The 26,459-nt window shown below is 44.0% G+C and overlaps 1 protein-coding gene across 6 annotated transcripts in view; it reads left to right on the forward strand.

Moving 5' to 3' along the window:
* Positions 1–26,459, forward strand: part of ITSN2 (intersectin 2) — a 137,072-nt gene that overhangs the window by 26,200 nt on the left and 84,413 nt on the right. For all 6 annotated transcript variants that reach the window (XR_008793607.1, XM_056122408.1, XM_056122434.1 and 3 more), the window contains exons 2-5: positions 4,682–4,745; positions 20,138–20,230; positions 22,429–22,492; positions 26,094–26,257. Coding sequence is in view for 5 of the 6 variants with exons in the window: in XM_056122408.1 (XP_055978383.1) it covers positions 4,715–4,745; positions 20,138–20,230; positions 22,429–22,492; positions 26,094–26,257 (352 nt within the window). In the remaining variant the exon portion in view is untranslated. The remainder of the gene's footprint in view (positions 1–4,681; positions 4,746–20,137; positions 20,231–22,428; positions 22,493–26,093; positions 26,258–26,459) is intronic.

Genomic DNA, 26,459 nt, shown 5'->3' on the forward strand with positions numbered 1-26,459 from the left:
CTTGAGATAGACACTAAACATGTAAATAGGGGGATGTTGATTTCCCTTTTCTTCCCCCAAAGTATTAATACATATGAAGGTGTAAAGAATGATTGGCACTTCTTTATTTATATATATGATTCATGAGGACATTTTTGTTGGAAGGCATTTTCCCCCCCCTTCCATGTGCCAATGCTGAGTTGCCATGCTCCTTGCAGGAGGAGCCAGTGACCCACTCATCATCGATTGTGGTCCCCGTTCAGGAGTGGCCATCCAGTAAAGCCCTTCTGAGTGCTAGGGGCATTATATGCTGGCACCATCCCTGACTGGGTTTGGGAAGTATTTAATCATTCAGTTTCTTCATCTGTGAAATTAAATTCTTGTACTATCTTCTGCCTTGCTGGGGTGCTATGAGAATAGATTAGCATCACCAAAGGGGTCTACAGGTCTCTGTTATCTGATGTTCAACTGCAGTGTCCTCTGTGTCTCAGACTCCTCTTAACTTGAAATATGTTGGACTCTCAGTAAATATTTAACAAGTCTATAAGAAGTGATTGTTAGGGCACTTAGTGAAATCTAACTATTATGATTATAAAAAGTTACTCTTTTAAAGATGTAAAATTCAGTATGTTGTGTTTTTTTCAGTATTTCAGTTGCTGTTGTTGTAGGCAAGTAGATTAATAGAATGACAGAGAGAATTGCTAAAAGTGTAATGAAATGTTACACTATTGTTTTGGTTTTGGGGCCATACCCTTGGTACTTCGGGACTACTCCTGGCTCTTTTGTGCTCAGGGGACCATATATGCTGTCAGGGGTTGAAACCAGGTTGGCCCTGTGCAAGACAAGTGCTTTACCTGCTGTACTATCTCTCTGGTCCATGAAATGATATATTTTAGTGATCAGAGATGGCACAGGGTTTTAAGACACTTGTTTTGCATGCTGCGGTCTCCAGTTCAGTCCAATGTGGTTGGGCCCCTGAGCACTTTCAGAAGTGATCTCTGAGTGTAGAACTAGTAGTAAACCCTGAGCACAGCCAGGTGTGGCCCAAACCCTCCTCCCCACAACTCCACCCCAAAAGAGAAAGAAAGAAAGAAAGAAAGAAAGAAACTTTAGAAGTTTATTGGTTTCAACAAATGATGCTACCATATTTCGTCTTTATCACAGTAAATCAGATGTTACATTTATACATAAATGTTATACTGTGGTATCAGCATGCCTGTGTGACTAAATTCCATACCCAGGTAAAGAAAGTTCTGTGATAGCTTCTGCTTCATAGAAGGGATTTTCTGTCCCTCCCATTGCATAATTGGATTCCCCTTTGGTTTTTACTTCAGGATTATAACTGTGATTATTGAGCATTTATTATTCATAGGATGCAAGATGACTAGCCTGAGGAGCTAGACAGATGCTCTGTGAATATCAAACCTAGACTGAACTGACTCCTTGTTTTTTCTGTCTGTGCTTTCTCTACTTCACATCTTGTTATACACTTGTAAAAATCATTGTATATAATACTTTTTTTTTTACAGGATTTTTCTCCCACATTTTAAAATTGTCTGTCTCAAAAGTAAAATAGGTCCCTTGTTACTACTACATATCTGTAAATACTTTCTTTGTAGACATGTAGCTTATTTTGGTTTTACATTGCTTATGTTGCTTTAAAATAGGGGAAGTAAAAGTGTTAGACTTGCTTGCAGACTTTCTATATTTGAGGAAGTTGTAGTCATAGCTTGATTTCTGAGACTTCCTTCTTTCTTCACTTTTTAAAGATGGTATCACCACAGCTACCTATTCCACAGATTATGACTCTGGGAATCATTCTGTGAGTTCTTTGCCATAGCCCTCATAGCCAGGGTTCTTTATTGTAAGTTCTTCATTATTTCTCCAGTTCAGCCCATCTTCCCCATTCTGCCCCCATTGTTCCAGATGAGCTGCCCGATAGTGTTCTCTCTCTCTTCTGAGTGCCTCCTCCACCACACACACAGATTTTAGGCTTGTCTTTGTTTTATTTTAAGTGAAATTTTACTATCTTCCACTCCTTTAAGGAGCCTTTTAAAATTTCTGTCAGGGCTTGGGATGTAGCTCAGCATAGAATGCTCATTTTGCTTGTGTGAGGACCTGGATTCAGTCCTTGGCAACACCCTCCCACCTCCACTTCAAACAAAACAACTCTTGTCAATTATAGGGTTCTTAATATTATAAGTTTTCTTGATGGGGGGTTGGACCACACTCAGAGGTGCTCAGGGCTTAGTCCTGGCTCTGCACTCAGGGATCACTTCTGGTGGCTCACCGGACAGTGTGGATTGCCACGGATCGAACCCTGATCAGCCGTGTGCAAGGCAAATGCCCTTCCTGCTGTACTGTTACTCAGGCCCAATTGCAACATTTTTTCCCCCCAAACTAACTCTGAAAGGTCTACCACAACATTTAGTTCTTGATATCTCAACAGAGTTTAAATATTCTTTTTCTATATAGTAAGTAACTTTAGTACCTGGAGCTTACATTATCTTTTGAGTAAGGAGTGAAGAAAACCAGTTAGTTTATGGGTGAAGTTTCCTCCTACCTAAGATTAGTAGCCAGTTTAAAACTCCATTGCAGTAAAGCCTACTTACCTCTTGAGAAAGAATGTACCCTTGGAAAGGGAAGGTGCTGTGTAGTGATATAGCTGGGAGGTGGAAGAGTTAAATTGGCACTGCCATTCAGAGTACTGTGCGGGTTTCCCCACCTGTGCCACAACTCTCAGAGTCCTGATCGATGATCGATGTGTCCACCCATCCAGGCCTGATGCTGATCATGAGTAACTCCCTCTGGTCTCCACAAAATGATTTGATCAAAGTGTAGACAAGTACTTTGCTTTATAGGAAGAGAAGTTAGCTACAAAATGTCTCACTCTTAAGAAGTTGAATTTATATCTTTCTTTTGCTACTGTGGCCAGTTTTCCCTCCTCTCTCATGTATAGTCATATTTCTCCTGAGCTCCTGAGCTTCTCTTACACAGGTGGCTAGGCTCCAGCTGCTCTGTAGACACCACCCTTGTGATATGGCATGTGCCATTCTTTGTGCCTTCTCTCTTCAAATTCTTGGGTCTGGAAGAATGGTGCTTAATGAGTTGGGGAAAGAGTGAGCTGCTTACTGAGTGATCCTGATATACAATGCTTTCTGACAGTGCTGCAACCCATGGATGTGTGTGTGTGTGTGTGTGTGTGTGTGTTTGTGTGTATCTTTTTGGGTTTGGGGCCACATCTGACTGTGGTCAGGGCTGCTACTCTGTGCTCAGGGATCATTTCTGGTGATGCTCCAAGAGATCATGTGGGGGATCAGAATTCAAACTTGGGTCTGCTGCATGCAAGACAAGTGCCCTCAATGCTCTATTGTCTCTTGGGCCCCAGATAACTAAAGGTTTTCATTGGCAACTACACTGTACTTTTGGTAGGGTCTTCTCTACCTAACAGATCCTACCTGCAAAATTCATGGGGCAAATTTTAAATTTACTTATCATGAGAGTACGGTGAATTCAGCACTTGTACTCTTCTGTCTCCGATGTATGCAAACAGTCTTTTAGTGAACACTATATATGAGGCAGGTTTGTGTGTAATACTTTTGAGAGTGTGTAGATGAGGAATTTGAAACTCAAAAAGGTTGACTGATTTTTCCTGGTTACTGGCAGGAAAACAGCAGCTTTGGGATTTGAATCTAGAGCTGTTATTTTTCACAGTTCCTTCTCTTTCAGTGCAGAGTATTTGCCCAGTGCAATAGCACAGCTGGTAGGGCATTTGCCTTGCACGCAGTTGACCCAGGTTCGACTCCTCCATCCCTCTTGGAGAGCCCGGCAAGCTACTGAGAGTATCCCGCCTGCACGGCAGAGCCTGGCAAGCTCCCCGTGGCATATTTGATGTGCCAAAAACAGTAACAACAAGTCTCACAATGGAGACATTACTGGTGCCCCCTTGAGCAAATCGATGAACAACAGCACGATGGTGCTACAATGCTCAAGAAATTTATATTTTGAGAATTACTTTCAGGAATTTTTCCCCCCTAAATCTGTAGAACTTGATGAAACAACTGTGTTGCATTTTTTCCTTGTTTTGAAACTTTGGGAGAGGAAGGTTGAGCCACACCCTGTGGTGCTCAGGGCTTCCTCCTGGCCCTGTCCTCAGGGATCACTAGTGGTGCTGCTTGGGATGGGGGGTTAGGGGGGACTGTATGGTGCTGGCGATTGAATCAGGTTGACCATGTGCAAGGCAAACACTTCAACTTCTATTGCTATCTCTCCAGCCCTTGTTTGGAAACTTTTGAAAATAAGAGTAATATGGTTCCATGTTATCCTCATGCTTTTATATAGTTGATTTATCTGAAATAAATTCTTGCCTAGTTGGAACAGCTCTTCTTGTCTCAATTAATGTCTGCCATGAGTATTGCTTCATGCCAAGGGTTTTAACATTTACTCTCATTGTTATATATGTTATGCCTTTTCTTTAGAATGTTTCTCTCTCTTTTTTTTTAAAGACAGCATGATTACCCAGCAAAATCTCTTACCCTTCCCCAAATGTAAATTCTGCCTGTTCAGCAGCAGCAGAAGCGCTGCATTGTTTGCTGTTGAAAGAGAGAGCTGGAGGGGACTCACACTCCCCCGCTCAGCGGGCGCAGGAGGCTGTGATCTTCCCTTGCTGTATTATTAATGGCCCCATATTTTTATATTGCAGATGGCTGAGAGCTAGCAAGAAAAATTCAGGACCATGATGGCTCAGTTTCCCAGCGCTATGAACGGTAAGCAGCCTGATGCTGTGACAGGGTAGAGAGGTTGTAGGATTTTTATTTTTCCTTTTTTTTTTCTTTTTTGGTAAAGTTTATAAAATAATCATTTAATTATTTCCCTTAAGCTTATAAACACAAATCTTAAAGTATTCCTGCTGATGCTGCTTTGGTAGTTATTTTAGAACTCTGTGTATCTTTTGTTAGAATGTTGCACAGTGAATCTGGAAACTCAGTGGATGCCTGTTCTGCAGCATCACTGGGCCTGTGTGCTGGCCTTTGGGCCTCAGAACAACCCAAAAAGATCTGGGTGTGGTGTATAAAGTGGGGAAAAAGGGCAAAAAGCAGAGTGCTAGAGGATAGGAAATTCCAAGGGTGTTTTTGATAGCACAGGATAACTGTAAACTGATTATACCATTTAGTAATATACATATAAATGTTCTTCTAAATGTTCCTTTCATAAAGGATTACCTATGCCTACATACATAGCTGTTAAGTATGAAATGTTTAGAAGAAAACTGTTTATTGTAATTTTGATAGTAAAAAAATTTTAGAACTTTTTTTCTGACTCTGGTTTTCAGTTTTTCCCTAAATGCAAATTAATAATTTCGAATGAGTATTCAGTTACTGTATATGTCATTTAGAATTAATTGAGAAAATACATTTTATTGTAAAATTCCTGTAGAAATCTAAGATGCTAAATTCTTAGTTTGGGTATGGGTGGAAGGACTCCCGATCAGTGCTGGGGGACCTGGGACCCACAGCCAGTGAGAGCTGACCTGCTGGGGGTCACTAGCACTGTACCTCTGAGTGTTGAGGACCATGCAGTGCTGGCTATTGAATTTGGTGTGTGCAAGACAGCCCTTTGAGCTATATCTCTTTGGCTCTCGAGTTCTTAACATTTTTTTTTTTTGCAGGGTGTTGGGAGTGGGGTGCACACCCGTCTGTGTTCGGGGCTTACTTCTGGCTTTATGTTAAGGAACTCTCTCCAGGCAGTGCTGAGGAACTGTATAGGGTACCAGAGATCAAACCCAGGTTGGCCACATGCAAGACAAGTGCCCTGCCCACTGTACTATCTCTCTGGCTCCTCGAATTCTTCATTTTGAAGTAAATTATATTAGCTGAAAATATAAGGAAATAAAGGAGCCAATCAGTAATTCTTTTAAATAATTGAAAATTGTTATAATGAAGAATATTAAGAGTTCAGAAGGAAGGGGGGGGAAATCACCAATAGTTCTGTCACTTTGACAAAGCAGTCATATTTTAAGCTTTTGTATAAGAGATTACTAATATGTTACAGGTTAAGCCTTGCGTGTTAATATTTTCTTAATTGAGTTGGTTGCTTTCTACTTTACATCCTATCCAGTGTGGTGTGCTGTTCCTGGTATATCAGTGGTGTATAGTTTGAGATGTCACGTGGCCGAGAAAGCCATTTACTCTAGGAATTCTAAAATTTTGAATAGGGTGGTATAGCCTGAGTTAAATTTTTAACTGAATGATGACTTTGGGGTCTGAAAGCATCTCTGCATCCAGTTGATCTCTTGATATTTATTTATGAGTCACTATTAATGAGCTTATATGGCTCCAGAGGTAGTTCATGGGCATAACTGCCAGGCTTCTGGAAGAACAGGGAGATCGGGGGAAGGAACCGGTCCTCGACTCCATGAGAGTCTGGAGATTTTGGTCACAAAACCCACATACCTGAGTTTTTCAACAGATCCATCCCTGGATGAGTCTTGTCCCAAGCCTGTGGAGTCTGGCTGTGAGAATGGCAGCGACTAAGCAGTGCAATCTTCATTCTTCTTCCTTTTTGTAGATATACATGGGTCTGCTTTGTAAATATCATTTTATTTTGCCAAGAGAATAATATTGGAAGAAAATACATCATTTGGTAGCAAAACAATTTTTGTTTTATTTGTATAAGCTTTCTAAAATATTAGATAATTTAGGAGCAGCTAGGACTAGAAATAGTTGGGTTTTTTTGTTTTTTTTGTTTTTGTTATAACTTTTGTTCCCACTGTGGAACAGATGGTTTCCATCCCTGTAAGGAGTCACATGCTGCCTGAAGAGATCTTGGAAGCATTGCCCACCTCTGAGAAAGAAGGAGAAGGGCTTGTGCTGGACAGGCCTGCAGTGTCCCAGCCCCCTTACCAACTCTTCTCTACAGAGGAGAGATTTCTCTCATCCTTTCATCCTGTAAAAAAGCCTTCACTGTAAAACAAAACACCACAATCTCAAGTTGGTAGGAAAGGGAGGAACAGGTCACCAGAGGGAGGCTCCTTTACTGTTCCTGATGCAGGCCTCCTTTCTTATTGGCATTTCTGTGTTTGCCTCATCGGTGCCAACCAGCGTGCTGACCCCAGGGGGACACAGTTCTTCCCAGCTACCCTGAAGGCCATTTCTTAGGGTGGGTGACAGTGATGTTAGTAAGGCTGGTGTGACATACTAGTCCACACACCACAGAGATCTGCAGATATTTGGGTCATTCTTGAGTTTCAGTACTACTGCAAGGAAGCCATTGGTAGGGTAGGGGGCCCATGGAGGGTGTGTTGGGCTCGGTGGGGCAGGAGTGGTGAGAGAACCAGAGAGCTAACCCATGTGTCAGCGGGGTCACACAGGCCCCACAGGGGTGAGACAGTCATTTTCAAAAACTTCTAAGCATTGATAGCAAATGCAGACTGTGCTAGTCTCCTGCAGTCATTTATAAAAGAGCTAAAGATTGAAGATGGATGAATCTAATTTAAGTCCAAGTTGAAGTTTAAGATCTTCTTGAAAGAAATAGGTATGGCATGAAACCTTGTAAGGCAGTATTTCTCTCCTGTTATCAATCCAGTTAAGATTTTTGTCGAAGCCCCAGCTGGAGGTGGGGCTCAGAGGCAGAGCAGTTGCCCAGGTGCCATTCGCTGGGTTCATTTCTCTGCACACACAAAGTTCTTTTCTGTTGAAGTCAAACACTGTTGAAACTTCCTCTGAAAGATACTTGAAGTCAGACTGTTTTCTAAATGTTTCTGACATATTCCTCAAAATTTACTATGTCTCCTTTTTCTTTCCAAATGTTTGAAGGCACATGTGGCAAGTGTTTGCTGTTTTGGACAGTGCATACCAAGAATATATTTGCATCATCTCAGAAAATTCTTATTTTTGTTTTTGCAAGGCAGGCACCCTACCCGCTGTACTATCTCTTAGATTTTCAGCCCCAGAAAATTCTTAGAACAGATTTTCTTTTACTGGCCGGAGTGATAGCACAGTGGGTTAGGGCGTTTGCCTTGCGTGTGGCCAACCCAGTGTTTGATCCCCAGCATTCCATATAATCCCCTGAGCATTGCCAGGTGTAATTCCTGAGTGCAGAGCCAGGAGTAGCCCTTGAGACTCTCCTTCACTGCTGGTGGGAATGCCGACTGGTTCAGCCCTTTTGGAAAACAGTATGGACATTTCTCAAAAAATTAGAAATTGAGTTCCCATTTGATCCAGTACTGGGAATATATCCCAGAGTTGTATATCTTCTAAAAAAGTATAGTAGAAATCACATTTGCACTTGTATGTTCATTGCAGAACTATTTACAGTAGCCAGAATTTGGAAGAAACCCTAGTGTCTGAGAAAAGTTGACTGGCTATAGAAACTTTGGTACATTTACAAAAGGAATACTAGGCAGCTATTAGAAAAGATGAAGTCATGAAATTTGCATATAGATTAACATGGAGAGTATCATGCTGAGTGAAATGAGTCAGAAAGAGAGGAACAGACATAGGAAGACCGCATTCATTTGTAGAATATAGTAGCACGGTAGCACTGTCCTCCTGTTGTTCATCGATTTGCTCAAGCGGGCACCAGTAACGTCTCCATTGTGAGACTTGTTGTTACTGTTTTTGGCATATCGAATATGCCATGGGGAGCTTGCCAGGCTCTGCTGTGCAGGTGGTATACTCTCAGTAGCTTGCCAGGCTCTTGGAGGGGCGGAGGAATTGAACCCGGGTCGGCTGAGTGCAAGGCAAAAGCCCTACCTGCTGTGCTATCGCTCCAGCCCTTGTGGACTATAAAGTAACAAAATGGGAGACTAACACCCAAGAATAGTAGAGATAAGGACCAGGAGGATTGCTCCACGGCTTGGAAGTCAGCCTCACATGCTGGGGGAAAGGCAGCTCAGATAGAGAAGGGACCACCAAGTAAAGGATGCTTAGAGGACCTGCTCGGAATAGGAGGTGTGTGCTGAAAGTAGACCATAAACCGAACATGATGGCCATTTAATACCTGCATTGCAGACCACAACACCCTAAAGGAGATAAAGGAGAGAGAGTAAAAAGGAATCTGTCTGCCACAGAGGCGGGGAAGAGGGAACATTGGCGGTGGAGAATGGGTACTGGTGGAGGGATGGGTACTCGATCATTGTATGACTGAAACATAAGCATGAAAGTTTGTTAGTCTGTAACTGTATCTCACAGCGATTCATTAGAAAATAAAACAATAAAATATTATAAGACAAAAAAAAAGGAGTAGCCCCTGAGCACTGCTGGGCGTGCCCACCCCCAATAAGTTTGAAAAAAAAAGGATTTTCTTTTTCTTTTAAAAAATTTCCTCCTTTGCTGCTTCGATCGTGCAGGGATGTGTACCCTTCGTTATGGTTCTCATATACTTTGTGGTGCTTGCACACTCTGCAATGGTCACTGGGGCTTGGACACTTTCTTGGAGTGCTCACACACACTTGGTTGTCGTACACCAGAGATCACATATCTTGTTGTGGATCACAACTGGCAGTGCCACTGGGTTGCACTTGGCATGGGGTTGAACTGAAGGTCAAACTAAACAATTTAAGATTTAAAAAGAGGTGGGAGATAGTATAGCGGGTATGGCACTTGCCTTGTGGCTGACCTGGGTTCTATCTCTGGCATGTTGTATGGTCCCCTGTGCCCTGCCAGGAGTGATGTCTGAATGGAGAGCCAGGAGTAAAAGTTCACAGTTGGGTATGATCCAGAACAGAACAGTTTTTTTCTAAGGGACCAGGGATGTATCTCAGCAGTAAGACACCTGCCTTGCATATGTGAAACCCTGCACCAAATTTCTGCCACCACTGGGAAAAAAAGGCAAGCCCTGCACCAAATTTCTTTCACCAGTTGGGGGGAAAAACAAAAAGGCAAGACAAACACAAAAGCCCTCCAGACCTCACTCCTGCAAGGCTGAGTAATAACTGAGTGATCCTTGAGCTCTGGCTGGGTCCTGGGCAGACAGTCTTCAGCACTTGGATGCTCCACTCCAATCTCCTCCATAGAGCTAACAAAGATCAGGGCATTGCAGCTTTACTAGTTGTGATTCTATTCCTGTGTCTTCTGGATGCATATTTATTTACATTCCCATCATTGAAAACTTAATGGAAACTTGCACTCCAGCTATAGTTTAGAAATTTTTATTATATTTTTGTAGGAAAGAGCACACTGGCCTCAGGGCTTATTCCTGGCTCTGCACTCAGGGATCATTCCTGGTACGCTCGGGGTACCATATGGGTGCCAGGGATTGAGTTTGGCTCAGCAGTGTGCAAGGCAAGCACCTTGCACACTATACTATCGCTCCCACCCCAGTATGTTTTAAAAATTTGTTTGTGTTGGGTTACATAGATCATTTGGCTAATTTCCCTGCCTGCCACCCACCACCCTGTGTCCCACCCCTCCTCCACGAGTAGAGGTTACACACTCTTAACAGGGCTTGTCTGGAGTGTCGTCTTTGGGTGCTCACATACCAGATTGTTCTGCTTTGCTGGAGTTATGCACCTTATAATGTGGTGCTTGTGCACACGCTTGATTGCAGTATGCCAAAGATCATACTTTTTTTCTGGCATCAAAAATGGCAGTGTCACTACACTGCACTAGGCCATGTGAGGTATTGGAAAGAATTGAAGTCATGCCCTTTGTCCTGGGAACAAGAGCTTTACCACTGGGCTTTCCTGGGACCCCCATTTGATGATTGTTTTGAACTTGACAAATATACCGGTGAAGACCATTGCTGTTATCCTTTAATTTACAACATACAGATGAAAAATAGTTTGAATCAGGCACTTTCAAAATTATGTGTTCAAATACTGCTATAGTACTACCCAGCTGTGTGACCAAACCTTCAGGGTGTACGTATAATAGGCTGACACTTCTTTTTATGTATAATAGGGCTGACAGTACTTATGGCATGGGCTCTAGCATAGATGAAAAGGTATATTTTCCTTTTTACATATACTATAAGGACATGCTTGACAGAGCAAATAGGCAAGGGACTGGAAATAAGCAACAAAAATCTTCTTGAAAATACCACATTCTTGGTCTAGTGATGAGTAGGGGGAATGGATACAATTGTTAAATATATTTCTAAAGTGATTATCAGACATTATAAAGAGCTTTATATAAGCTTTAAAAATGAATTCTTAAGCTTCATCCCCAGAACTTAGATTTTCCTGACTGTCTATAGGACTTAAAATTAAACAGAGAGGCTGGAGCCATAGTTCCTGTACGTAGGACACTTGCCTTGCACAGGGCCAACTTGGGTTCGGATCCCTGGGGTTTTACAAGCTTACCAGAAGTGATCCCTGAGTACAGAGATGGGATGAGTCCTGAGCATTGCTGTGTGTACCCCAAAATCAAATAAATATTGTCTAAGATTTGAGATCTGAAATTAAAAACAAGCTGTTTACTTTTTAAAGTTTCTATTATTGGGGCCAGGGCAATAGTGCAGTGGGTAGGGCACTTGTCTTGCACATGGCCAACCTGGGTTTGATCCCTAGCACTCCATATGGTTCCCTGAGTGATCCCAGGAGTGATCTCTGAGTACAGAGCCAGGAGTAAGCTCAGAGTCAGTGCACTGCTGGGTGTGCCCCCCTAACCCCCTAAATTAAAAGTTTCCATTAACATGCCTTTCTTTGATTTTATTTACTTATTTGTTTTTGGGTTTTGGATCAGACCTGGTGATGCTCAGGGCTTACTCCTGGCTTGGTGCTCAGGAATCACTCCTGACAGGGCTTGGGGGACCACATGGGGTGCCAGAGATCAAACCCAAACCCAGGTTAGTCATGTGTAAGGCAAATGCCCTACCTGCTCTACTATTACTGGCCCTAGCATGCCTTTTAAATAAGAAATGCAGAATTTGATCAACTGATTTAAAGTTGGCTTTTAAGTCTACATGTTTCCTAGTTTTCTTATTTCTGTGTAAGTTTTGCTTTCCTTGAAAAATTCTTAGTGCATAATAGCTTATATTTAAATATGTTCATTTGTGGTTAAGTATACAGACTTGAGAATTTAGGGCACTCGATTGAAATTATTTCTGTGGAGTTAGGAGGACATCAACAGCAGTGGCTGAGCACATGCCTGGTGTGTTTGGCCTCCTGAGGGTGGCCCCCAGTACCACATAGCCCCACCATGAGCACCTTTGGGCCTGAGAACAGCACCTCTGGGCCAAATACCACTGGGAAGGTCCCCAGGAGTAATTCTCCCTTAGAATTTTTATATTCTGCCAGTGATGAACCATCATAGTCAATTTTGCTTATTGTATCTTAAATATTAGAGTGTGTGTGCATTCCTCTAAGAGGTTTGGTTAACTCTTTTTTGTACCTCTAATCCTTGTACACATTGGTGCCCCATGGTGTGTGATGGATGAATCTGTGTGAAGGGATCAGGTTGCGTGGAGTCACCTGAGCATGAGCGAACATCTTTGACAGAAACTGGAGCATGGGTCGAGACTAATTCTAATCTCAGCACTCATTAGTCAAGTGCAAGGTTGCCTCACCACAGGGCGTTGGTTCCCTCACCTGTCAGATGGGGGTCATAGCAGAAGCTGATCCTCAGGTGATGTGGGTGGCAGAGACTGTGTGTGTGTGTGTGTGTGTGTGTGTGTGTGTGTGTGTGTGTGCGCGTGCGCCCAGATCCCCAGGGAATCAGGGCTGTAGAACCCTGGGCTACTACTTTGCTCTTTTTTTTTCATTTTTACTTTTTTTTTTTTTTAAAAAAAAAGAAGAGGCTTTATGTGGAGTTCACCCTTTCTTTCTTTCTCCCTCCCCACTCCCCTCCCTGCTCTTCTCTTCTCCATTACTGTTTCAGGCCTACAATGTTCCAACACCATTCTCAATGTCCACGTCTCTCCACCAATGTCCCCAACATTACATTTCTGCTGCTGATAGGGTTTCATGAGTGAAACTTCGCCTTTCAGCCCTTTCCTCCAGAGTCGCCACTTCCCTCCACCATTGCAGTGTTCTCTTTCCTGTCCTTCCCCCCTCCCCCACCCCCTGGCCAGCTTCTTACTGAAGACTAGTTCCTGTTCTTTGATTTTATTGCTTTGGGGGCATTTGTCATTTCCTTACAATGTTTGTTTATATCCTGCATGTGAGAGAGATCATCCTGTGTCAGTCTCTCTTCTTCTGACTAACTTCCATCCTGATACTCTTCGGATTCATCCAAAGTGGCAAATCACATGACTTCATCTTTTCTGACAGCCACTCAGTCTCCATTGTGTGTATGTATACCATACTTTCAAAAAATTCCCTTACGGATTGTTCCAGATTCTGGCTATTGTGAATAGTGCTGCAATGAATGTAGGAGTGCAAATGGTGTTTCTGCGTCTTTCACTGATTTTATCATCTTTGTCATGTTTTTAGAGTCATCCAGGAGGAAGTAAGTTTGATAGCCATGCCAGTCTTGTCACAGAAGCTGGTCGGCTTCTACTGTGTGTGACGTGTCTTTCTTTAGAGCGAGTAGGTCTAGTTATTTTAGGGCCTGTATTCTTCAGTACATTTTAAAAATTCTTAACTAATCCTAAAATACGCATTTGATGATATTTAAAGACTCCGCCCCCCTCCAAGCTATTTATACTAAAATTAACAGGACTAAAGATATTTGTTAATCAAATTATTCTTACTAAGATTATTTAGTGTGATCCACATTTCTGTAAACAGTGTTGTAAGACAAATTTTTTAAAATCAATATAAGCAGCAAATATGTCTGAGTTCACATATTTAAATATGTTTGATTTCTTACTGATAGAAATTGAGTAAACTGAAAGGTTGACCAGAACTGATGGGTGGTTCTTGGCTGTATTGTATATGTCGAACTTTCAAAGAGTCAGAGGGCTGCTGTCTTCTAATGCAAAAGAGAGGCACGGACTGTAACGGTGTGTTTCCCCAAATCATTATCTTAATTTCCGTTTCCTCTGCTTCTCTTCTGCTGTTTGCTCTGGGCTATGTATTCTTTTGGTTCTGGGGATAGTGAGATGGACATACAGGTGGACAGAATGCCACATACCTTTCTTTTCTTTTCTTTGTCCTCCCTCCCTCCTTTCCTTCCGATTTGGGCCATACCCTGCCATGCTCAGGGCTAATTACTCTCAGCTTTATACTCAGGGATCACTCCTGGCAGGGCTGGGGAAGAAATGGGGTGCCCAGTCTGGGGCATTGCAAGGCCAGCACCCAACTGGCCATACCACTTTCCAGTCATCGTATAACAACTGATTGGCCCCTGGGCTACCCTACCCCAAGTTTATGGGATTCTTTAGAAGTTACTTTTCGGAGATAGGGATTGTGTTGCTACCATTCCTTTCATCTTGGGGTTTTATTTTATTTTCCTCATGTTAAATTTTTAAACGTATATACTAATGTCACTTCCTCCTCACCTCTTTGTTACATAATCAATATAATCTATTCTGAAAACCGTTTTAAGATATATTAAGGGAAAATTTTGTTCTTTTGATGCGTAAAAGAGACTCAGGGATTTATAGTCAAATACCAATTCAGATGCTTTTTCTATCTATTATGTTACAATCATTTCAAAATAACAAAAATAGCACTACTAAACTACAATTTCAGAGCAGTTGGGGAGGTATTGTGATTCACTAGCTAAGAACAACTTTGTAGTAATAAATTAGAGAAAATTCTAGCTACAAACTGGGTTCCACAGCCCTGTACTTCAGCTTTGTTGTGTCATATATTTACAACCACCTTGTGGAGTTGTTGGAAAATTAAATGTGATCAGTGCACTCACATGATGTGTTTTGTTTGTTTGTTTATCCTTGTCCTGCCCCAATCAGCATTTTTACTTTTCTCATTTTTTTTTAATGTAGGAGTATTGCTATTTATTCAGCCGTTGATTAGGCTGATTGAATTGGGCATGAACTCCACCACTTTCCTCATTTTTAAAATTAAACTGTTTTTGAAAAAAATATATAGCATTAATATGCTTAGCATAGTTCCTGGCATAAGGTAATGCTTGTAAAGTCTCTACCTCTAATTAGTACTACTCTCACTCTGCTAATGTCAGACTTTCAGACTAAATGATAGAGAAGGGGTTTGTAAGATAGCTTGTCAGGTGTTTGTATTTGAGGAAGAAGGAGGGAGTCGATACTGACCTGAGGGAGAGATGTGTCCTTGGGCAAAAGTGGGTAAGATAGTGCATAGATCACTGGCTGGCACTGTCTAGTTACTAGGCAGCAATGGGGCAGTGGCCCAAGGAAGCAGGTGCACAGGACTTGGTGTTACCCCCTCAGCATGGTCGGATTACCCGGAGAGCGTTCAGAAAGTTATTCATCCTGTTCCTTGTCCCCCAGAGATTCTGACTTAACTCACCCGGTGAGATAGCCTCCCTCTTCCTATGCATGCCCCAGGGTTCCCCCACATGACTCAGTCAGGGGTAGAAACCCCCAGTGTAGCTCATTGACTGGTACTGCCTGCAATAGACTTGAGATAGTACAGTAGGTAGGACGCTTGCTTTGGATGCTGCTGACCCAGCACTCCCAGCAGTCCCCTGAGCCCCTCAGGAAGAAACCCTGAGCACTGCTGCGTATGTGCCCCACCCCCCCCAAAAGCATCTGTACGTACACCATTCTCAGGAAGGAAGACTCCTGGGTCGGAGTAAGGGGGAGGATGAGAGAGCTGCCCAAGGTGCATAGCTAGGGACAGACCCGCTGTTCAGCTCCTTCTACCTACTGCTGCTCCACCCTGACCTGAAGCGGTGGAAAGTGGAGACGGGGCCCCATTTTCAGAGAAAATGGGAAAGAGCTCAGATTATTGTTTCTCATGGTATGAGAGAACTCAGCCTGCTTTAAATTGACAACTGTATCTTTAATCTATTTCGGGGGAAGGGCACACTCAGTGGGGCTCAGGGCTTACCTCTGGCTTTGTGCTCAGTGATCACTACTGGCAGGGCTCAGGGCCCAGATGTGATTGAGGGGATGGAACCAAGGTTGGCCATGTACAAAGAAAGTGCCCTATCCACTGTACTATCTGTGCCTCCCTGGCGCCCTCCTCCCTGCCCCCACCTTTATAATCTTTGATCTGTCAAACCTAATCTCCTTGGTGCCTTCGTGGCCTCATACTGTATTATTTCTTGCCCTTGTTATTCTCTGGTTCTCTGGAGCTGCCTCGTTAATTAATATGTGTACTCACAACTCAAGGCTAAGTCTGGTTTCAAGTAGTGATTTAAATTCATGTTTGTTTCCTTTCCCTTCCCAATACTGTTTAAATGATCAAAGAAAACAAAAAAAAAATAGCTGAGGTAGCTATAAGAAATAGAAAATTCTCCATCACTATACCAGAAACTTCAGCAAGTTTCTAGATCCTATGAAGCACATTAACTAGGTTTCCACAGAGGCACAGAGGAGTGTTGTTTGTAGTGGAGATGGACTGAGTCCGCAGAATGCAGGAGCAGGGGTAGCGCAAGCAGCAGCCAGATTCAGCTGGTGGAAAGGTATCCACCAGCACACCCGGGCCTGACCCTGCAACTCCGTGGGTGGAAACAGTGCTCTGGGTAAGGCAGGGGTTAGTGGCGGAAATCCGTCAGAGCTGAATGACTGCTGGAGGCGAGTGAGGACTCGCCTGTTTGTCTGGAGTAACTGGGGTCACAGAAGGGGAACTGATACTCACAAGCTGTTGCCAGGTGCTTGCCAGAGGATCGGGGGAGGGGAAGGGCTGCAGGAGACCCTCCCTCCCTCCCTCCCACCCTCAGCTCCCACTCAGTGTCAGAGGTAGCCACAGGGGTCAGACATGCATTACCACACAGTCCCCTGCAGCCTTCTCTCCCGTTAAGCCACCTGGTGAGGATCAGTGGAGACTCACCCCAAGGACAGGGGCGAGACCCATGAGTGGTCTCCTAACAGAGAATTCAAGACCCATGAGTCTCTCCCATTGCCCTCCTAAGTCCTGAGGCCCTGACATTTCCTCCTCTCAAAGGAGGAAATGTGTCTCTCTGTAGCTCCACAAAGCCTGGACATCCCATTCAGCTGTCCACTTAGTTATTTCTAGTGGTCCAGAAGGGTTCAAGGTTAAGAAGATGGACAGGAATGTTCCAGTATTTAGCTTTGAATCCTCCCGGGCCACTTGTCCAGGTGCTGCCTGCCAGAGGCCAGGCCACTGACTTTCTGTGATTGCTGCGAGAGGAGGGAAAGATGCCTCCGGGTCAGGAGTGGTCAGAGGAGAATCCTGAGTCTTCCCCCTGGGTCCCTCTGCCACCCCCCCACCTCCCCACATCATTGGTCCTGAGCACTGGCCAGGGAGCACCTAAGAGGCAATGATCATTCCTGTGGGGACAGTCACATCCGGGGACCAGACAGCCTTTGTGGATTTGGAGGAGATCATAGAAATTGAGTTAGATGTTAGTACGTCATGGAGCAAATTTCACCATGAGTTATGTCAGTGTCTGTGTGCCAGTGGTCCAAAAGCTCAAACCTGGCACACTGATTTCAGAGGCCCCTTGGTGTAGACATTGTGGGCTCATTTGCAGCCTGAAAAACATCATCAACAGTTTGAGGCACTCTCAGTCATCTAGAGGGGCTCAAGGCCTGATGTAGTTAATCTGATGAGAGCAGCAGATGCTAAGGCCTCATGTAATGAGATCTCACCAAGCACATGCGTGGGTATGTGCGCAAACACACACACACACACACACACACAGCAGAGAGAGAGAGAGAGAGAGGGAGAGAGAGAGAGTTGTCACTCAGAGTCTTGCAGTAGCATCCTCTGTGTTAGAAATGAAGTAGCTTGACTCCAGAATAAATCAGAATAGACCCCTAAGAGAGAATTCACATTAAGTAATACAGACAATTCAGTTAACCATTCAATTATGCTTTGAGTTTGTAGCTCAGAGAAATTGTCTTTCATCTGTTACTCGAAACCTTTCAAATATCGAACCAAACAGCTGACCATTGGCAAGAGTTCCAGAACCCGTGTCCTGTGGTTCCCTCCTGGTGCTGAGCAGTCTAGTAGCCTGGGGGGACACCATTGACTTCAGTTCCTCTAATGAAGCCTAAGCCTGTGGGGTTCCTATGGGAGCCCACAGTTCCTCTTCAAACAGTGGAACGAAAACATTTTCCACATGTAGACCATGACCTCATTTTCCTGTAAAGCCACCTTACCTTTTGGGACCTGCTGTCTTGGGTTCCTTATTGCACCATTTCCTCCTGGCAGGGAAGGTTTTGGGGCCCTGCTCACCTGATTAGTTCTGGAATTCCAGCTGACCCACCTCACAGTGCTAGAGAGCAGCAGCATTCCTGGGCCCAACTGAGCTCCAGGGCTCCGCCAGGTGGTGCTCGCCCCCTCCCTCTGCTGCGGGCTCTGCCTGGCAGCCTGCTCCTATACAGCTGCTTCTACAGGGGCAGGAGGATGCTCCATGGCCTTGTGGGCATGTGGGATGCTTGTACACCAAACCTCAGTGTTGGCAGCTCTGCTGTTTGTGCCATACAGCTCTGCTGTCTTCCAGCAATGGGCAACTGCAGTATGGCCAGTGTGTGAGCACTGCAGCTAAAGGGTGTGAGCCCAGCACGTTCCACAGGGCTGCAGCCAGGAGTATGACAGCCCACACTCTCCATGAGCATGTGACAACCCCTATCTCTCTCCAGAAAGCAGTAAGGCCAGACCAGAATGTACGTGGGCACCACCCCTAGCCAGCACATTGGCAGTCACCATATTAGGTGGTGCTGAGGTTTGAACCAGGCATGGCTGTGTGTAAAGCAAGTGCCTTAACTATCTCTTTCCCCCCTCCAAATTAAAGTTACTACTGTTTTTTTTTGGGGGGGGGGGCACACCTAGCAGTGCTCAGGGCTATTTTTGGTTCAGTGCTCACGTCCCACATGTGGTGCTGGGGATTGAACCCAGGTCAGCCATGTGCAAGGCAAGCACCCTACTCACTGTGTTGTCACTCTGGCTTTTAATTATTTTTAAGTATTACATGTGTCTCTATAATTTCCAGTGTAAATGGCAGGCTCTTGAGGATGATGTTTAATGCCCGCCCTTTGCAGTTGGTTCTGCCTATTTCTGACCACTGCCTTGGTGGGTGCTTTAGCCACTAGTCTGCTCAGTACACTTGCAGCATTTGGCCCCTGCTTTGACTTCTGCTCAGCCCTTTTGTGAATTCTGCTTTGTCCTGCTGCTTCCCATGGCAAAAATATCAAGCCATGCTTAAAGGCAGCGCCCCAGTCTTACCATTCCTGTCCTTCCATGGTGCCTGGAACTTAGATCAGCACTGCATTTGGTCTTTCTGCTTCGGACTCTCCACAGCTGGATTTCAGAATTGCTCAGAGTTGTTTTCTGGAAGACTGTTTCTTATTCTTTTTCCTCCCTGTGACTCTCCTGTCCTACTGATTGATTTTCTAGTCTTGTGCCGTGGTCCTCCATTTTTGTGATCTTTTTCACCTGGGGTTCCTTTGTAATATTTGGGACTCCAGGGGGGAATCTTGCTGCCCTGCTTAATTGAGAGTGGTTTTCAGCTGCTAGTACCCAGAACCATCCGCAGATGGAAAGATCCTCTGGTCCTTGAAAAAGTTCCATTGCTGTTTCTTGACCCGGAGACCATATGCTGAGTGGCAATAGCCTTTTTCTGGTAGGAAATTGCTTTGGACTAGCTCTGGTCTATAGGCTGGTGCTGGTCAAATCACCGTGCTAGAGTTCCTTGAGGCCAGAACTCTCCTTTTTGTTTGTTTTTGGACTCTACCCAGAGGTGCACAGGGACTACTTTCTGCTTGGTGCTTGGGGGCTGTACCCAGAAGTGTTGGGGAATCATGTAGTACTGAGAATTGAACCCGCAGCTTTTTGCTTGGCTTGGGTCATAAGTGTCACTGGTACTCAGGTGTCACTCCCTGCAGTGCTCAGGAGATGATCCGGCAGTCGGGATTTAACCCAAGCCTCCTGTGTATAAGACGTGCTCCAACCCTTTGAGCCATCTCCCTGGCCCTTCATCGTTCTACTTCCGAGAAGTGGCAGTAATAATTGCTCAATTAATATTAATTGAGTGAATGGATGAAAAACCTCATGGTTTGCCATACCGTGTCTGATTGTGTAAGAGCTTACTATTCATGTCACCTGTCATTAAATGGCACTTGTGATTCATACTTAATTTTGGAATTGTGTTTTGCACATTGTGTATACACGCCATAATTTCATTGTCTTTCACTTGTATTTTAGGAGGGCCAAACATGTGGGCTATTACGTCAGAAGAACGCACCAAGCATGATAAGCAGTTTGAGAGCCTCAAACCCTTGGGAGGTTACATAACAGGTTTGTGTTCTATGTTGCTTGTGAATTTGAATTAGATTCCTTTTCTCATGACAGAAGTTAAATTTTGACTGCCATCAAATTTGTATTGCCATAAAATTAATATCAAACAGAATTCTAAAAACATTTTAAATGCTTTATTTCATCTTAGTTTGGATTTGGAGTTGGTATACGGAAGTTCTTTTCCTGATTCTACCTAGTCAAGAGCTTCCAGTTAAGGGGGCTGGAGAGCTAGCACAGTGGGTAGGGCGTTTGCCTTGCACGTGCCCAGCCCAGGTTCAGTTTCCAGCATCCCATATGATTTCCCAAGCCCACCAGGAGTAATTCCTCAGTGCAGAGCCAGGAGTGACCCCTGAACACTGCCGAGTATGGCTCAACCTCTATCCTGCCCCAGCCTCCCAATAAAAAGAGTTTCTGTTTTAAACTGACTCTTGACAACAGAGCTGAGCAAGTAGGAGAGATGGAGCAGATTTGAGTTTGTAGCTCAGGTAAACCATGTTACCTCCATTAAAAATTATTTTTCAAAAGCTCAGCTGCTGGGAAAGAGTCTTGGGGTTAGAGTATGTGCCTTTGCACACGCCCTGACCCGGCTTCAGTTCAATCTCTAGTACCACATGCTGCTCCCAACCATTGCTCGGTAAAGCCCTGGAGACCTGGAAACATCTGAGCACCACCAGGTGTCACCCTGTGGGCACCACAAATCCTAAATAGCACTGCATCCTCAGACCTGAGTGCTAGACCGCAGCCAGCCTGCCATTGGAAATGCTCCCTGACTCCCCTGAGCACTGTTTGGGAACCTCCACCTCCCCCCACCCCAAGAAAGATTTTGATTTATTTCTTTAAGTATTTGAAACTCTCTTCCGAAAAATTTTATTAATATCCTCTTTAATATTCAGTGCCAATTACTAACATGATAATAAGTATTGCTGTAGTTTAGTAGAATGTGTATCTACAGAGCCACTTCTTTGAAAATAATTTTCTGATCCTGTTTTTTGTAATGTCAGTCTTTTGAAAGATTTTGAGAGGCCACGCCAATTGTTATTGATGCCGGCCCTCATTTTGAAAGAGAACCCCACAGCCAAAGAAAATTAATTTAGACATTGTATTTCAGATATTTTTTTTCAAATTTTTTAAATACATCTTTTCATGTGCCAGTGCTCCCAACTTATTAACACTAGTATAAATAATAGCTATCATGACTAATATTTACCATATACTGTAGTTCAAATCCTGCACTGATAACCTTTTCTTAGCGTCCCTTTTGGTAGCCACTGCTGTCGTCACCCCAAGATGCATAGCTCGCCTGTGGTCATGGTGATGGTCACAGCTCGCCTGTGATCTGTGCTCTGAGAACCACTTGGCCTGACCATGGGATCCATCCAGATTCTCTAACCATTCTAGTTATTTGTGACCAGTTGATGTTATTTGTACTTTTACAAGAATAGCTACTCTCCTTGATCACTCAGCTCATAATTTGGTCTGTTCCTGCTTCATGGAGGGCAGAAGAAGGGCTCATCTTCCTAAGTCAGTGTGAAGAGTAGTGTTCCTGTGGCAGAGAGCAGCCTGAACCTCCTGGTTGTTGACGTCTCTGTCTCCTAAGTCCCTTAGGGTGATAGGTGAGCCCCAGAAGGATGCAGTGGCTGTGACAGCAGAGGTGTGCCGAACTTGAGGGGATGCAGTGTATTTCAGGAAACTGTCAGAGAGTGACTGCTTCATCCCAGGGAGGTAGTCTGTTTTCCCTCAGATTGCCCACTGCAAACCCAGCCCTGAGAAAAGAGCTTGGTAGAGAGCAGCAAGAATCTTACGTTTCTGGCATTCACAGCTGGACATACAGGGTTCAGAGACACCCACCAATCGTCCTCTCTCTTACATGCCATATTTTATTTAAAACTCTTCTAGGGAATATTGTTTTAAACTGTGCAATTTGGTAGATAGAAATATTTTCAAGTAAGACCCTGGTTATTGTGGAAAAAAATAGCATGACTAAATCTTGCAGGTTAATAGGTAAAAAATTAGTTGACAGTGTTTTTCTGTTTGTTTTACAATATCTAAGTCTTACAGATGATGTGTAGTTGTATTTAATTTATTCTTCGATGATTCTAGTAAATAATGAATTAGTAACATTGCTATTACTACTGCTTACTATTATTGAAATAATTTACTGATATGCTGGCTTGATTTTTGTTTTATTTTACCTTCAGGTGATCAGGCTCGGACATTTTTCTTCCAGTCAGGCCTGCCAGCTTCCATTTTAGCTGAAATATGGTAAAGTTTTTTCTTTCATAATTAAACTGACATTTCTGATTTTGCTTTTTACTGTTAATATGGCTGTTTTTACTTGTAATTGAGTGTTCAATTTTTAAATAAAATTTTAATAATTGAGATTTTGTTCTATACTACGAATGTATATATAGTTTAGAATTTTGAGGAAATAAGATATATGTATTACTTTCCACTTAATCATCTTTTTTTCCTTTGGGGAGGAGTCACATCCTATGGTTCTGAGGGGGTCACTTCTAGTGGTGTTTGGAGGACAGTTGGGCGTCATGGAGCAAATCTGGATGCCCTGCACATAGAGGGTGCACACTAGCCCTTTGAATGTCCTCCCCAGCCCACTGAAATATATTCCTTTATAATCTGTCAGTCTCAAAAGCTCTTTTCTGCAAGGGGCTGGAGCGATAGCACAGCGGGTAGGGCGTTCGCCTTACAAGCGGCCAACATGGCCGACCCGAGTTCGATTCCTCCGCCCCTCTCGGAGAGCCCGGCAAGCTACCGAGAGTATTCGATATGCCAGACACAGTAACAACAAAGTCTCCAATGGAGACGTTACTGGGCCCGCTCGAGCAAATCGACGATCAACGGGAGGGCCTTTACCTTACCTTAATCTGTCAGTCTCAAAAGCTCTTTTCTGCCATTTTTTAGTTTTACTTAACTCATAAGCTTTAAACAGAACACTTGTTTCTACCTTAAAGAATTTTTCTTTATAATCTGTAGATTAAAAATTAAAAACAGGGGGGCTGGAGAGAGAGTACAACAGGTAGGGTGTTTGCCTCGCACGCGGCCAACCTGGATTCAATCCCCAGCATTCTATATGGTCCCCTGAGCACCACCAGGAGTAATTCCTGAGTGCAGTGACAGGAGTAATCCGTGGGCATTGCCAAATGTGACCCAAAAAGCCAAAATTATAATCAATCACGGTCCTCCCGTTGTTCATCGATTTGCTCTAGTGGGCCCAGTAACGTCTCCATCATGACTGTGTTTGGCATATTGAATACGTCACGGGTAGCTTGCCAGGCTCTGCTGTGCGGGCAAGATACTCTCAGTAGCTTGCCGGGCTCTCCGAGCGGGACAGAGGAATCGAACTCGTGTCGGCCATGTTAGCCGCTTGTAAGGCAAACGCCCTACCGCTGTGCTATCGCTCCAGCCCAAAATAATAATAATAAAAAATTATTTTTGGTTTTGGTTTTAGAGAAGCTTCCCAAGCAGTACTCAGGCCAGGGATCATTCTAGCAACACTCAAACCAGCTGGGCTCCAAAATGCAGTGCTACTTGGGCCAAGCACTGCTGGGGACCATACCTCATAGTGCTCAAGGGACCATGTAGTGTTGAACTTGAACTTGGGGCCCCGATGTTGCTCGGCATATACGCCTCCCTTTGATTTTGTGTTTTTTAACACATAGTAATTATTAATCCTTCTGCCATCTTTCTTTCCACTTGGAATATTCCCATACCTGGTATAGCAGATCTTCAGTAAATATTTGAGCAGATTAATAAATTTAACTTAGAATGATTATTCTCTTGAATAATCTCTTTCCATCCACACTGGTAGAATTCATTGCAAATAGACCTTTTTTATTAGATGCTATTTTATTAGATTCTATCTTTGGTCAACATTTTTCTGATTTTAACATTTTGTTAAACCTATAGAATTGTTGAGGAGGAGCAATAGTACAGCTGGTAGGGTGCTTGCTTTGCGATAGTTCAGCTGGTAGGGTACTTGCCTGTGTAAGCTCACACAAAAAGGGAGGCGCGGCACACACAGTGGCGGTGGCTCTATCTTTCCCGCCGCCCACGTTCGGTGGTCTCACCCTTCTCCCACCCCAGAGAGGTCGATGGCGATGGTCAGGCGGAGGAAGGAACGAGGGCCAGGCTGGTAGGTATTAGTCGTAGTTTATTCTGATTCTCTCTTCATCTGTCTCTCCTCCTTCTCTCCTTCTGTCTCTCTGCTCCCCATTCTTCCTCCCCCAGTTACTTCATTCTCCTTCTCTATCCCCCTTCATCCTCCTCTTCCTTCTGATCCTCTCTGAACCTTCTTCTTCCTTCTGCCCCTAGCCCACTCCTACAGTCTAGTTAAATCCTCTCTCCATGAGGAATTGGGGGAACAATTACACATAGGGGCGGTCACAATCAATAGGGGTAGAAATCTTAGCCTCAGGGAAGACCGCTCCTAGGACAGATCCTTCCTCAGCAGGAGGACCCATGGGCGTGCCTCTCCTCTCCTTGTCCGACGAGCATGTAAGACTATAATATAAATCATTTTGTATGGATACAGTAAGAAATATCTTAAACTTATAGAATTGCTCTCCTAGGGCCATCTCGATCTCAGACTACGGTGCTCAGGCCAGATAGTCTTTCCCACCCCTAGCAGGATCCTAGTCTTGTCGTTACCTTTGGATCATGACAGCATTTGTCTATGATCAAACTCTTAACTTATAGTTAAGAATCGTGGCACTTTGGCCTGGCCCATTTCGCTGCCAGGGTAGCTCACCGCTTGCCCTGGGTCCATTCAGTCCCTCGTCGGGACCCTGCTTTTGGGGTGTTAGGAACTAAGGGCAACTGAGGTTTAAGTCGAGAAAGCAGATGCCCGGGAGTGAATAATATTCAAGGCCAATCAAATCCTAAGTTACAAAGCATAATGTTAACGGTCTTTCTGTATCTATACAAAAAGGATATTACTTTAAAGTCGGGGCTGGAGCGATAGCACAACGAGTAGGGCGTTCGCCTTACAAGCGGCCGACATGGCCGACCCGAGTTCGATTCCTCCACCCCTCTCGGAGAGCCCGGCAAGCTACCGAGAGTATTCGATATGCCAAACACAGTAACAACAAAGTCTCCAATGGAGACGTTACTGGGCCCGCTCGAGCAAATCGACGATCAACGGGAGGGCCTTTACCTTTACCTTTACTTTAAAGTAAACTGTTCATAAGGCATAAGGAGAGGAGAAAGGCAATATTTCACTCATACATATACAATCATAGATTTCTGGGAAACTGATCTTACAAATTAACAAAGTCTGATTAAGGGGAAAGCTGATTAACTGGGTGGGAAGGAGAGCATAGGGAAGACTGTTTACAGATAAACACAATGGAAGTGGAAGCGCTTCAGGAGCACTGTGATGGGTGTAACCAGATTAATGGGTGTAACCAGATAAAACCTAAGCTTCTTGTAGAGGGACAAAGCCATGTTACCCAACACTTGCCTTTCCATAGTACAACTGGTAGGGCCTTTGCCTTGCAATAGTATATCTGGTAGGGCACTTGCCTGGTGATAGTATGCACCTGGTAGAGTGCTTGCCTTGTATGTGACTGACCCAGGTTTGATCCCCGCAACCTATGTGGTCTCAAACCCTCCAGGAGTGATCCCTGAGCTCAGCCAGGAGTAAGCCTTTGAGTACTGCCAGGTGTAGCCCAACACCCCTCCCCCTAAAGTCACACACACACCATATAAAATTATATAGAAACACACAGATATCTAAGTATATATTTGAGAATCTACATGTGAACACCATGTTATTGTATTTATTTTCTCATCTTCAAAAGTGATGTTGATCCTGCATCTTGATTTGTTCACCTCATGATTCCTGTAGGGCTTTATCAGACCTGAACAAAGATGGAAAGATGGATCAGCAAGAGTTCTCCATAGCGATGAAGCTCATCAAGCTGAAGCTTCAGGGCCAGCAGCTTCCTATGGTTCTCCCTCCTATAATGAAACAGCCTCCTATGTTCTCTCCATTGCTCTCTGCCCGTTTTGGTATGTATGTATTAACTAGCTGCACTTGATAGTTAAACTTGAGGGTCTGGATATAATAGAGATCAGAAAAGAGTTCACTGCAAAATGGTAGTACCCAGACTCCAGGTTTGTTGTCATTTTTTCAGTAAGATGTGTTAAACTCACCATCTCAGCCACCACCCTTCAGGTTCCCATACTGCAGGAACAGTTCCAGATACGCCTG

The sequence above is a fragment of the Sorex fumeus genome, unplaced genomic scaffold, assembly GCF_029834395.1.
Source record: "Sorex fumeus unplaced genomic scaffold, SorFum_2.1 ptg000006l, whole genome shotgun sequence".
Taxonomy (NCBI): domain Eukaryota; kingdom Metazoa; phylum Chordata; class Mammalia; order Eulipotyphla; family Soricidae; genus Sorex; species Sorex fumeus.